The sequence below is a fragment of the Pavona decussata genome, unplaced genomic scaffold (genome assembly GCF_977016875.1).
Source record: "Pavona decussata unplaced genomic scaffold, jaPavDecu1.1 SCAFFOLD_112, whole genome shotgun sequence".
NCBI classification, from domain to species: Eukaryota; Metazoa; Cnidaria; class Anthozoa; order Scleractinia; family Agariciidae; genus Pavona; species Pavona decussata.
Window position 1 is genome coordinate 1,203,457 of NW_028145526.1, and position 13,487 is coordinate 1,216,943.

Here is a 13,487-nt window from a genome sequence, read left to right on the forward strand (position 1 = left end):
TAATTATAATATATTTCAAGCCAAGAAAACAGCTTACCATTATCATCTCTCTTAACCCTTTAAATCCTAATATCAATTACATGTTTGTTTTTTATAATCTCCTTACTGTTCTCTACATATTTCTTATGGGACTAGTTGAGAGAATATGTTGATCAATCAATGCATGTTATCTTCAAGGTGATCATTTTCTTTATTCTCGTGACCTGAATGTTTAATCATGCAGTGGTATTGTGAGGAGAAATTAGATGCTAGGCGGTATTGGGACTTGAGGGGTTAAAGTGTCCTGGAAGCTGGTGATTTTGCCATATAAAGATGATGATTTGCCCCTCAAGCAGTTCACATCGCTTTTCCTGCAGACCCCTGCTGTGGACTTTGCTCTTTCGGCATACTGTACAATCATGTACTACTCCAGACCTGTTATGTTGTCTACTACTACAAAAGTTAACATGATTATTTTTGAGATACCCTGGCTCCAGAGGCCCATTGATAAAAATAACTTATCCCTGAAAAACCAAAATAACTTCGCTGTGTAATTTCCCTCCTTCAAAGAAAAAAAATAACCTCTGGCACCAAGGGTATTTTTGAGAGGACTGAATCATTGTAACTGGATAGTAATTAAAATATTATTGTAGTCTTCGATGAGAACTTTGGCATTATCCAGTGCGCGAAGTTAATAATAATAATAATAATAATTATTATTATTATTATTATTATTATTATTATTATTATTATTTATTATTATTGTCACTGTTGTGTAATTTCAAACTCAGAGTAGCCGGTCATCTCCACTGTCATTCCCAGCCAGTTGCTGCCTGCCGATGAGAGCAATTTGATGGCAGTGCTGTTTAATACATTCTAACTTGTAGTCCAACATTCTCCAGAAATACACTGTAGCTCCTTCTGCATCAGTTTGTTTTAGTACAAGACTGTACACAGGGGAAGCGATTTTGGAGGCTTGGCATAAACTATTTCCACTCTCACCCAAATCAATACCAGTCAGCTTCGGCCATTACTTCAGACATGACAAAATCAATGACCTATAAGTGCAACTGTTCCCCCAATCTTGTCTTCAGTACACCTGTTTGTATCTTAACATGCTGTATGTTTAGAGTAAAGAAAATGAACAAGATAACAGGGGTGAAGGCTTCATTGGCTGGATCCTTCTCCTTGTTGCTCAGGTTGCTGTGCTGACAGCAGCATGAAAATCACAACAGGTACAATGTACATCCACTGCAAAGAAAATAGTCCTTTACTTAAAAAGAGAAAAATCATGCAGTATTTTACATGTATTTTGTGATGTGCCTTTAAAAACATGATGGTCTAATTGATCAGCTTTAACAATGTACATGTAATTAGCAGTTTTGTTTAAATGCTCATTTTAAATTTTATTCTTTTTTATTTAAACAAAGCCCGGGTATCCAATCGATGGAATCAATAATCGATGACAATCGATATCAATTGATACCAATCGATATCAATTAATCGATTGATATTGATAATCGATGACCAATCGATGGCGAAGATTGGTGTGGTTATCGATTGTATTGATTATCAATACCAACCGATAGATAAATTGGTATCGATTGGTTGCAGATTGACGGAACTGGAATCGACGCATAAAAAACACAACTTTGTACGCAGTAATTATAAACACATTTCATTTTAATGTTAACAGGAGAACAATACTCTCTTCTTTCAGTCTTTAACGCTAATGCCCCGTCCCCAGGAATCCGGTTTTTTTTTTTGACTAATTAAATGTTTGTTCCATAGGTCAATCTACAGAAGTTGTACTTTTGCAAACAATGAAAATTAATTGCCAAAAAAAGCAGCATGAGTTGTTGCAAAATAATGAACAAAACAGCAATACCTAGCCTTATAATAATGGACCTAATCATGCTTAAAACAAAGATCACATACATACAAACTAAAAAATCTATGAAGGCGCCAATTGTGTCTAAAAGAAATAAAATATGCAGCAAAAGATAAAAAAGACGTTCCTTTTTTTCATCATAGTAGTAAGCGATGGGCCATTTTAGTTTTTATGTTTGGTATATTCTCTGCGTTGAGAAGACTGGGTCGGAATTTCTTTTACCAATTTCGTCCCCAAGGCTTCGTAAAAATGGCGGATGATCGGACAGGTAATGTGTGTGACCTCTGTTTAAGGTTACTGAGCCAATCGATAGCAATCGATGAACGGTTTTTGTGTGGTTATCGTTTGGTTATCGATTGGCCGATACCAATCGATACCAATTAACTAATTTAATCGGTTGATATCGATGGATCAATTGAATTTCCGATAATCGGTTTCCATCAATTATTGGATACCCCGGGACAAAGGCAAATTGGACAAAAGGATATCAATGATGGACAACTAGTTTTGCTGGCAATGAAAAATGCACCCATTAGTTTAACCCTTTCCCGACCAAGAGTGCCATATGGCACAAGACGCAATTATGAGCTCAGTATTTGGTCAATTTGTGTGAAATTTGCACAACCAAAAGATCTTTGAAAGATCTATAAACTGAAGGCATAAAATCATGCCCCCCTCCTATATGAGACTTGATTTACCACCCCTCAAACTTTTGGATTTTTTTTCCTTTGTACGTTAAGGGTCCAGTTGATATCTTACAACAAGCAATATAGTTTAAGGGGATACCCAGTATGTAAAACGAATAAGAAAATTTTCAATGCTTTTCTTCTTTCGTTTTGGACTTTTCTCACTCTAATATGTGACCTCCTCCATCTCTGTTGGTGTGATTTATAGCACACTCCAGAAAATACCTTTTAAATGGTATATCACATGTGGTCTCCCAGATCATAGTTAGCGATTTAGAAAAATTCGCCATTTCCCTCAGACGGGAAAGGCTTAAATATATCAGTTATGAGGGAAATTCCTTAACCTCTTTGTTCAAAGGTTTAGATACACAGTAATCCTGGACCTTCACTAAAGAAAAGTACGATCATGTACGACATCAAGTCTCTGATTATATCTTCATGCATTTCTTTACAAACTCTAGCATGCTACTGTTAACTATTCCAAAACTAGATGACATTTAGCTTGGTCAATCTAAAACAAGTTACTAAAGTGTAGTACAAATCCACTCACATATTTTGCCCAAAATGGTCTGTTATCCTGAGTCTGCCCTGCTGCCTTGTCTCGCTTCTCCTTCTCCAGTTTTTGAACGTATGTTTGTGTGTCAGGGCTACAACAGACAGAAATGATTCAATAATGTGAATACATGCAGGGCTTGTACTTTTTTGGGCTTTTAAAAATCCATGACTTTCCATGACCTTTTCAAGTTTTCCATGATTAAGCATTAGCATTTTACAGTGTCAAAATGCCCAGTGTTTATTTCTACTGAGTGAAAATCCATTTCTTGGTTCCCTTTTTTTTATCCATCTTCTTCTTTTTTTGTTCCCTAAAAGAATGCTTTCTTAGCGATTTTTTTTCATAAACATAAGCTCAATGATTTTCGGTGACCTAGCCGTTGACCCTGTACTTGTGCAAGCATTTCCCTTTGGGTCTACAGTGTTGAAAGAACCTGAAGGGCTGTAGCAACGAAAAGTGGACTAGATCATGGGAGAGGCATCGTCTAAGCAAGGAAATTATTGTCAGGCACTATTATTCGTGTTATCTGTTGCTATTATATTTTCATGAACACTCACAGCTGTCCAGTTCCTTGAAGCATGACTGAAATGGTAGTATTGAACTGGGAAGGTAGGGATGCTGAATCCTAGAGAGAAAGAGAGAAAAGGAAAAGTGGTAAGATCATTTTGTTGACGGAGATGACACACCTTTCTTTTCTGCAGCTATTCTGCCGCAAACAGGATGTCAAAATAATGGTATGCACACATTTGGTTAATTGCTATGATCTACAGACAAACATGTTAGTTTGTTTTTTGGGGGAAGAAGATGAAATAACATTTATTTAATTTAATACTAATGTTATGACTGGGGTGGATCTAGGGGGTTCAGGGGGTTTGGTTGAACCCCCTAAAAATCTTAGCAAAAATTACAAAATAAGTAAAACAGGAAAATAAAGCCTTTGTCATTAATTTTGATAAACCACAACTGAAAAATTGTTATTTATTTTACTGGTTGGAAATGTTTATTGTTATTCAAGTTTATTCACGTTATTGTACTGTTGTTTGTCACTGTTCAGCATCACGCCAAGTAAAATATTTTGTATAGACACATTTCCTGTCATGTTGTCAAACAAAAGTTTGTAAAGTATCAGCATGAATGCAACTCCGCCAACATGCATAGATTTGTTTAAAAAACTGGAACAATCCTCGACAACCGTTGAATTTTTTATCAATTTTTTCATTTTGACGCAGAAGTTCGCTTAAATTTCAGTAATGAAATTTAAATTTAAATTTTTAAGTTTAAATTAAATTTAAATTTTACTTGAATTTATTTAAGTAACTCCATTTTCAAGGACAAAAATTTTAAATTTTCCCAGGGAGCATGCCCCCAGACCCCCTTAAATACTCCCACCTCTGGCGGTCGTTTATTCAAACCCCCTCTCTATAAATCCTAGATCCACCCCAGTATGATATTGCATCGTCAGTATGATATTGCATCATCTATAGCATCTGCTGTAAGTATCACAAGTATCACATTTAATATTAATGAAATAACATTAATGTGATCTACCCCTATTTCCACCCCCCTGTTCTTCTCCTAAAAAATTACTTCAAAGAACCCACACAAGAAGTCTCAAGGTCTTGCCAACATGACTGTACATGTAGTTATCTGAATAACATTCTAGATACATGCTGGTACAATCATGTATGTACATGTACCAGGTAAGTGTATGATACCTCAAACAATAAAATAAATAAATCAATAATAATCTCGTGCGGCAGTTGTGACAAACAAACTAAGTTTACAATTTTCATAGAAGGCAAGTTGTAATGAAACATGTACCTATGTACTGTAAAAAAAAAAAAGAAATTCTTTAACTACAGTGCTAATTGTCCATGGTTGTAAATGAACAGTAATAATTACAAGAAACATGAATTTGATTTGAGCCTTAACAATGGAACTGTGAAAAGTAAATAAAGAAACAACAAAACCAAGACAATGCAATTAATATGTACAACTTTAATTAGTGATTACACGTCCCCAGGATGGCTTTTCAGTGTCAATTACAAAAATGAATAAATAAAAAAAGGAAAGGATTATTTACACAAATACTGTACGATCTGCAATAATTTATTAGACACCAAGTGTCTGTAATTAAACCTTGACCACAATTGTTTCTAATCTCTCAATGTGATTGGCTAATTTTCCGTTGTCGATAAGAGTCTGGACAACGCTGCTCACGTCAATCAGCACACGGAAATTTTGACAGTTATTGTAAAAATTTTCTGGTTGATATTGTGGTAAAAAACAAATCGAATGTGGTTTAGCGTTGTCTGCACTCTTATCGACAACGATATTCGTCATCACAGTGGTCAAAATTTGTTGTGGACCCTCTCGGCTGCGCCTCGTGACTCCACAACATTTTGACCACTGTGATGACATATATCGTTGTCGATAAGAGTACAGACAATGCCAAACCACATTCGATTTGTTAACTGGATTTGGATTTCCCAATGGAAAACTGTACAAGACAATCCCCACCCCCCCTACAAAAACAGACAAACAAAAAACAGAAACCAAACAGCCTACCCAATTGAGTGTTTTTGCATGACATCCTCCATTGGGGACAATCAATCCAACACCATACAAGTGACCTGTTAGTATCCATGCAAACAAAATAAATCAAGCCCAGTTGAAAATTAATTTATTATAAATATAATCAATGCATTACCAGTAATAATTATAATGTCTTGAGTGAAACTACAGTACAGTTTGCTGTGCAACGAATGTCATGCTTGCATTGATTTTGTGCTTGAAAAGGTGCCCTCTTGCATAAAAATTACATGTATTTGTGGATTTTATTTCAGAAATTTGCCATTGGATAAATAAATAAATAAATAAATAAATAAATAAATAAATAAATAAATAATGAATAAATGGGAAGTTTAGTGGCTTCCACAGAGTGGCTCTTCCATCCGCTGTTTACAGGTCAAATTTGAATTTGGAGATGTTGGTTTTTGTGGTGGGAATAAAACCGGAGTACCCAGAGAAAAACCCTCGGAGCAAGGACCAGAACCAACAACAAACTCAACCCACTTATGACGTCGAGTCTGGAAATGGAAACAAGGCCACGTTGGTGGGAAGTGAGTGCTCTCACCACTGCCCCATCCCTGATCATAGTTAGACTCCAATGCAGACGTCCTCAGGGGTTTGTCACTGAGGAAACGGGTGACGAACCCCTAAGGACGTCTGTGTTGGAAGCTAGATCATAGTAAGAGGTAAAGGAAGCACTGTAGAGTCTAAGTAGAGTACAGTCTTTCTTGTTTTTTTTTTTTTTTTACTATGTACATGTACTAAAAATAATTATATCTATCAAGGGGGATATGTATGGATACAGTACTTAGATGAATTAATCTTTACTTGTACGGTACTGTAAGTGTTGTACTTTGTACCTTGAAGAGTCAATTAATTTTAATGATGACTCACACAGCAGATATGGTTTGAAATTTTCACACTCTCAGCAAAAACTAGCTACAGTAGAACCATTCAAATGAAAGTTACAAGTCAGAATACCAATGAGGGCTTGGCTTGTAAATTCAATCAGATTTTAACAAAAATAATTCTGGAATATGCTGTGCATGATTTCAGCTTATAAATGTAACAGACACACCTGACAAAAAAAAAATTGCCGTTTTAAAGGAGCATATTCAAAAATTTAGTGAGCAGAAATTTTTGGAAAGTTGTTCCCTTGAAGTTTGCTGCTCAAAGGTGTAACAGTACCATGCCTAAGAACGGGTACATTACCTGCACTATCCAGGGAAAGTGTTACTGTCTCTGTAAGCCTTGACGTAAATAGTGCACACTGAAAAATGAACAATTTATTTTGTGGTTGAGATTTATAAAAATATAAAAATAAAACTGTTTTGAAAAAAAATTATTGAAACAGCAAATGAGTGAGAATTTTACAGTAATTAATTTCATTACAGTGCAGATCTCTAAAATCTGTTCCCTTTTATCTTGCAACTCAATTTTGACTGCAATGAGACGTTAACAAACACAATTGATTGATTAATAATTGGTTGAAACATAGAACAGGGGTGATGGGGTACAAGTTATTTCCCTGGCTTTGAAAATCAATACATCTTTTGTTCTTTATTTATTGATTCTAGGTTTTGAAGAAGCAGACATCCAACCAAATGCAGTTTCAAATATTAAAACAATTGGTGTAGTAAACAAAGCAAATTATCTGCAAAATTTTGTTCATACAAAACAAAATGTAGCTAGGTAGCCTGAAGAAAAAAAAAAACAAGTCAGTCTTCTACTTTGTCAGTTGATGATTTTGAAAAAAATAAACTTTAAATGGCTTTTAACAGTGTCAATGAAGATTTAATTATAAAAACCATTAACACTCACAGCTTTTACAAATGTAGTGACACTGTTATCCACACTATCACTGTTATCAGCAGCCTTGGGTTGTAATCGTACTCTGTAGTAACCATCTCTTGAAGCTAAATCCTGTTAAAACAGAATTATTGAGCATGTAAATATTAATGTGCAATTTGAAGTTGAAGCTGCAACTTCTGTCCAGTAAAACTAGATCCCAAGACACAAACTAAAGTTCTTTTGTTTCAATTCCACAAGTTTGGCAGAAAAAATGCTCCCCAGTTATGATCATTATGTACTGCAACCTTCACAGTTATTTTCCATTTATAGATGAAAGTATGTAGAAGAGTTAAAACAATTCAAAAAACAAACAACCAAACCAAACCAAACAAAACAACAAGTTACACGTAACTCAAGTTAGTACATATGTACATGCATAAGGGTGCAGCAATCAGGAAAGGATTATGCTTTTCACAAATTTCTGAAAACATTGTGCTTACATCTCTTCCCCATCACCCAATGAACACTAAGTATAATTATACATGCATGCACATTTTAATTGTAATTAATTTTGTACAATTTAAAAAAAATACAAGTCATACACTATTAAATCACTGCCGAGTGTGTCAATTTACCTTCAGATTATCTATATCATCTAGTGAGAGTGATTCTCTCTGTGAAAATGATCCAGTGGAACTCTTAAGGTTTTTGACATAGATGGTTCCCCTGGAATATAACGAAAATATAGACAAAATTAATGATATAAAAATTTAAGAAATAATGCATACATGAATCTGTTAATATACATGCAACATTGTTAATACTAGTGTGCAGTTGATTTCCTGAACATAGAGTTCGAAAAGTTCTCCTCCTAAAATTCCCCAAAAGTCTGAAAAAAACCCTCCATAAAATCACGAAACCACCAAGCTTCAATCCAAAATCCAAATCTGTTTATTTTGCTCGCACGACAGATACACTGCACCATCAATTTCAAAAGTTACAAATTAGCCAATGCGTGCGCATGCTTTCAAATTAAAGCAATCAGAAGCAAAATCTATCAATCAAACGAAACTTGTCAGCGTGCACTCTGAAAAGCATAAATTCAGTAGCAAATTTCACAAAGTTTTCTTTAAAGTCATCATAAAGTCACAACAACTAGAATTAGGGAGTGCATTCAATGATCTCAATCCTACACTGTAGGCTCTCTCTCCTTTGCCAAGTTGGTGACGATGCCATCCACCCCTGCAAAATTTGCAGAGGATGCAAGATACGCGACCCAAGATCCATTCTTTCATTTGTTGACTGTCCCATACAATCTTGACTCCAAACACAATAAATTATTGGAGTGCATTCTTTCTATGTTGAAGTAAATAGTAAGAGGGAATCCATGTCGTAATACATGAATGTACTGTACAAATCATGCAGTTTACATGTAAGTACACACTACATGTACATGTAGTTTACAACAACTCAGAATGATTGTTACAAGTTTGAACTGACTGAACCAGCTTAACTAGTTGAACTAGTTGAACAAGTTAAACCAGCTGAACCAACTGAAGAAGCTGAACCAAGTGAATGAACTGAACCAGTTGATCTAACTGAAGTAACCTATTCAACTCAAACCAAGTTTACTTTAAACCAAGTGAGCCAGCCTATAGACCCACAACACTATAAAATTCAGTAATACTGCAAATTTAAAGCTTGCAATATCACTGACACTTTACATGTAAATGACAGAAGTCACGCAACGCATAAAAACAAAAGGATTCCTTCACATAATTATGCATATGAATTGAAAGGTAAACATATGAAAAACTTACCTTGATTTAAAAACTGCATCTGCACCTGGAAAAAAGATGAAATGGGTTGGAAATGTTACAAAAACAATTATTATTGAGGTGGGAAAATTTTCATTGAAATGTTGTGGTTTTAATTAATTAAATGTTTGTGTTTTGAAATGAAAACAGTTTGATTTCATTTTTCTTTGTTACAGTAATGAATGTGGGACGAAGGAAAATCAAAATTTAACTGGTCTGAATAAAAGGAAAGAAAACAAGTACATGTACGCCAGCCCTGACATCAATATCTAAATTCATCATTCTTGTTTTGAGGGTATTGTGTGATTACTGGTAACAAAAACACAGTGGAACCTCCCAGTGCAACCACCTCTCGGAAGCAACCACCTCCTGTAAGTGACTGCTCACTTTCCCAAAAAAAACAATTTTTTCCTAATCAAATCACTACAGCTGGAATCTCTTGTAAACAACCGCCTCTTGTAAGCGACTGCAACCACTTTGTGGACCAATGGTTTTTAATTAAAATTTTTATCTTCTTTTGAACCATAAGCAACCTGTTCACCACCTTGCAGAAGCCTGATCTCACCACAGGCACTAAAAGATGTCTTCAGTCTCCACATCGAACTGTCATACTTTGGTACAGTGATATTTAGGCCTCCAACATATCAGTTAAAGATGCAAACAGTGCATTTGGTCTTTGAGATGCTAATATTCATAAATTATACACTGTACAGTGTAGACACTATCTTTTTAATACAGACTTCTCAATAATATACAGCAGCCTGAAGTTAGTGTCCATATTAACCCTTTCCTGCCCAAGGGAAATGTCGAATTTTTCTAAATCGCTAACTATGAACTGGGACACCACATGTGATATACCATTTAAAAGGTATTTTCTGGGGTGTGCTGTAAATCACACCAACAGAGATGGAGGAGGTCACATATTAGAGTGAGAAAAGTCCAAACCGAAAGAAGAAAACCATTGAAAATTTTCCTATTCGTTGTACATACTGGGTATCCCCCTAAACTATAGCTTAATGTACAGCTCTCAGTGCATTGCTTGTTGTAAGATATCAGCTGGACCCTTAACATACAAAGGAAAAAAAATCCAAAAGTTTGAGGGGTGGTAAATCAAGTCTCGTATAGGAGGGGGGCATGATTTTATGCCTTCAATTTATCGATCTTTCAAAGATCTTTTGGTTGTGCAAATTTCACACAAATTGACTAAATACTGAGCTCATAATTGCGTCTTGTGCCATATGGCACTCTTGGGCGGGAAAGGGTTAAGAGGTTCTTCTACATCATCAACCCTATCTCATATACTGCACTATTAAGTACATAATACGACAGACTCTTGGTTCGGCAGTCATGCAGGAAATGGTTGGTTTCATCTGTGTAATAAAATGTTGTCACTTGAAATGTTGAAAAACTTAATGTTCTGAAGTTTGGATTATCCCCAAGTTATACAGTCATGAATATGCCTTTAATACCCCTGAAATTAGCACAGACAAATGACTGAAAAATTAGACCCCCTGTGGTGTTAGCTCCTGTAAGCAACCATTAACTTTGGGTAGTCCCTTACAGGAGGTTCTCAAGTACAAAAGACCCCCTATAATCTCTGCAGGGGAAGGGAGGGGGGGGGGGGGGGGCGGTGGTGGGGGTCTGGGCATTGAAAAGTCCCTGGCAATGTCTGGAATGAACCTAATCTGCAGAGTATGGCAGAACACTCAACAAGATCTCAACAGTGCAGAGGCACTGATTTTCTGAAAGAAATTATACATGCAAGATGCATTTTCTGAAAACTTGCATGTGTACTTGCCATACTTTGCAGACTGTGAATAAACCCTGTGTTTTCTTGTACTGTATCATTAAAATAACATAAAAAAGCGAACAGGTAAATACTGTATTATTTTAGGACAAAATTTGGGGGGAAATTAAATTAAAGCCTGATACTGTACCTCCTGCATTCTTACACCCTTAAAAGATTTCTTATTATTATGGTCTAAGTAAGTTTACTTTCAATAATATTTAAACATAAAATGCATTATTAAACACTAAGGTGATCTTACCTTCAGTCAAGCAGTGCTCTAGGGTAAAAACTAACTCATCTCCACGAGGCTCCAAACTGCAAACCTTTCAAATCATTAAGCAAAAAGTCAGATCAATTGTCTGTAATTTTCTACCGATTAGTCAATGTTGTGTCTTCTCTAAAGAGTACAACAAGATCTGAAAACATTAACTACTGAAATTTCAGGCAAAATCTCACCATTTCCAATGAAATTAGGACAAGAAACAGAGATAGAAAAGACAGAAGCGAATGAAACGTTCCCTCCGCCATTTTGAAAGATAATGTAACTCGCTAAGAATGATGGTATTGTAAGTTTAGTGAGTTGGACTGGACACGAGTGTGTACACAACATGGCGGACGAACTTGTTCAAATTTTAAGTTTTTGAGCTACTTTGGGGTGCAAGTTTCTTTGCAGAAAACATTTCATGTTATGAAACTTTAACACATGCCAGTAGGAGCGATGTCTAAGGAAATCCGTGGCTTGAAGAACGAGATAAAACGTGTGAAGCTGTTTGAAGTACAGCGACTTGTTCGAAGAATCAGACAGCTAGCTAACAAGAAAGGGACTGAAGCTCAAATTAAGAAGAACCAAAGAAAGGTAGAGAGGTTTGAAAAGGAGCTAGAGTTCTTAAAAGACGCTGAGGTGGATGAAATAGCTGTCAGGATTAATAGAATCGAAAATGAGCCGGATCGCCATGAAAATGTGGTCGATGATGGCCGCTTGGAAGATCCACATGAGGACATTGATCCGCAGAAAAGAGCTTTAAACAGGATAATTAACTCAACGAAACTTCAGAAATTCTTTCAAAGAATAGAATCCAACAACCAAGATTCTGTTGGTTTTGAAAAAGAAAGCGGCGATGTTAATATGCCAACACTGAAAAATCAACAAAAGATTGCAAAGCGAAACCTTACTAGTAAAACAAAAACTGTTGATAATCCATCTGTGTCTGGCAGGCCACAAATAAACGATGAAGGCGACGATGATGAGATTAGTGGTTTTAACAAAGAGGCACTGAGGCCAAAAGAGCATAGAAAGACTCCGAAACTGCATTCAAGAACTACAGCAGCAGCAAGTATCAGTCCAGAACTAGAAATAAATTATGAACAAGAAAGTAGTAGTGAGGAAGAGTGTTCCAAGTCCAAAAAGCAAAAGGCTATGACAAGCATCATCCTTGGATCTGAGCAACTGCTTAGTGAAGATGATGATGGTTTTTTAGCAAATTCAGATGTCAATGAAAGTGACTTTGAAGAAGAAAGGGATGAGTTGCCAGAGGGAAGTGATGACTTGGCAGAATCGAAACCCAAAGGATTAGAGTCATGTTTTGTTCAGACATTGTCTGGCCTGAAAGAAAGGAGTGGCTCAAAGGCTAGAAACAAACAGGGTAAAGAGAAAGGGAAGCCCAGTAATAACAAAGGCAAGAAAAACCGCAGGGGACAGCGAGCAAGGCAACAGATGTGGGAAAAGGTGCATGGAAAGGGTGCAAAGCATCTGCAAAAAAACAGAACAGGGATTAAGAAAAGAGAAGGCAAAGAACCTCAGAAACAGATAAGAAAGGTTCAGCCTCAGCACTCTTTGAATCAAAAGAGCGCTGATGAGTCTTTGCACCCATCCTGGGAAGCTATGAAAAAGAAGAGGTCACAAGAAACTTTGAAGGTTGAGTTCAAGGGACAGAAAATTACGTTTGATGATTCAGATTGAATGAGGTTACTGCACCTTTTTATAGCATCCAAACTGTCAACTTCAAAAGCCATTATGGCTGCATTTTAATTTACTGCTGTTCAATCGTAATTAAAGGGTTTGATGCAAGAAGTACATGTAAATCTCTTTGAACTGGTTAAAAAGTCAAAAGAAGCTACAGTCTTGCCCAGTTTTAGTACAAAGTCATGTATGCACTGCAGATTTTTTACATATTGAATTTTGTAGGATTAATCACATAAGCAGAGGCAAAATTCCTAGTAAAGTAGCCTTGATACAAAAAATTTAAAACCTTTTAGGTTTAGTGCACAAAATCTGCATAGCAGGCCAAAATTGGGAAAGTTTGGAACATTTACTGACTTTCAGGCCAAAAAAAAAAGTGATTTACATCCTTCTTTCAGTAAACCCTTGGCTTCGATTACACGTAATGACTACAGTGATGATTATCAAATC

General features: G+C 36.0%; 2 protein-coding genes across 2 annotated transcripts; one reads left to right on the forward strand and one right to left on the reverse strand.

Moving 5' to 3' along the window:
- Positions 1 to 215: 215 nt before the first annotated feature.
- Positions 216 to 11,628, reverse strand: LOC146470715 (ER membrane protein complex subunit 10-like). Its single transcript, XM_085121664.1, has 11 exons — positions 11,534 to 11,628; positions 11,337 to 11,400; positions 9,292 to 9,316; positions 8,107 to 8,197; positions 7,502 to 7,603; positions 6,893 to 6,950; positions 5,678 to 5,742; positions 3,667 to 3,734; positions 3,107 to 3,203; positions 571 to 1,230; positions 216 to 388 (listed from the first exon to the last, which is right to left on the reverse strand). Exons 1-10 carry the CDS (start codon positions 11,603 to 11,605, stop codon positions 1,147 to 1,149), a joined length of 726 nt encoding a protein of 241 aa, XP_084977790.1. The 5' UTR covers positions 11,606 to 11,628; the 3' UTR covers positions 216 to 388; positions 571 to 1,146.
- A 43-nt stretch (positions 11,629 to 11,671) lies between these two features.
- LOC146470716 (uncharacterized) lies at positions 11,672 to 13,194 on the forward strand. Its single transcript, XM_085121659.1, has one exon. The coding sequence runs from the start codon at positions 11,781 to 11,783 to the stop codon at positions 13,035 to 13,037; it is 1,257 nt and encodes a 418-aa protein (XP_084977785.1). The 5' UTR covers positions 11,672 to 11,780; the 3' UTR covers positions 13,038 to 13,194.
- The last annotated feature ends 293 nt before the right edge of the window (positions 13,195 to 13,487 follow it).

Excerpts from the sequence above, each read along its gene's own strand:
- LOC146470715 (XM_085121664.1), bottom strand. The coding sequence starts at position 11,605 with ATGGCGGAGGGAACGTTTCATTCGCTTCTGTCTTTTCTATCTCTGTTT. Across the intron at positions 9,317-11,336 it reads AGAGCACTGCTTGACTGAAG|GTGCAGATGCAGTTTTTAAA; the intron begins GTAAGATCACCT and ends TCTTTTTTCCAG. Across the intron at positions 5,743-6,892 it reads ACTTTCCCTGGATAGTGCAG|GTCACTTGTATGGTGTTGGA; the intron begins GTAATGTACCCG and ends GGATACTAACAG.
- LOC146470716 (XM_085121659.1), top strand. The coding sequence starts at position 11,781 with ATGCCAGTAGGAGCGATGTCTAAGGAAATCCGTGGCTTGAAGAACGAG.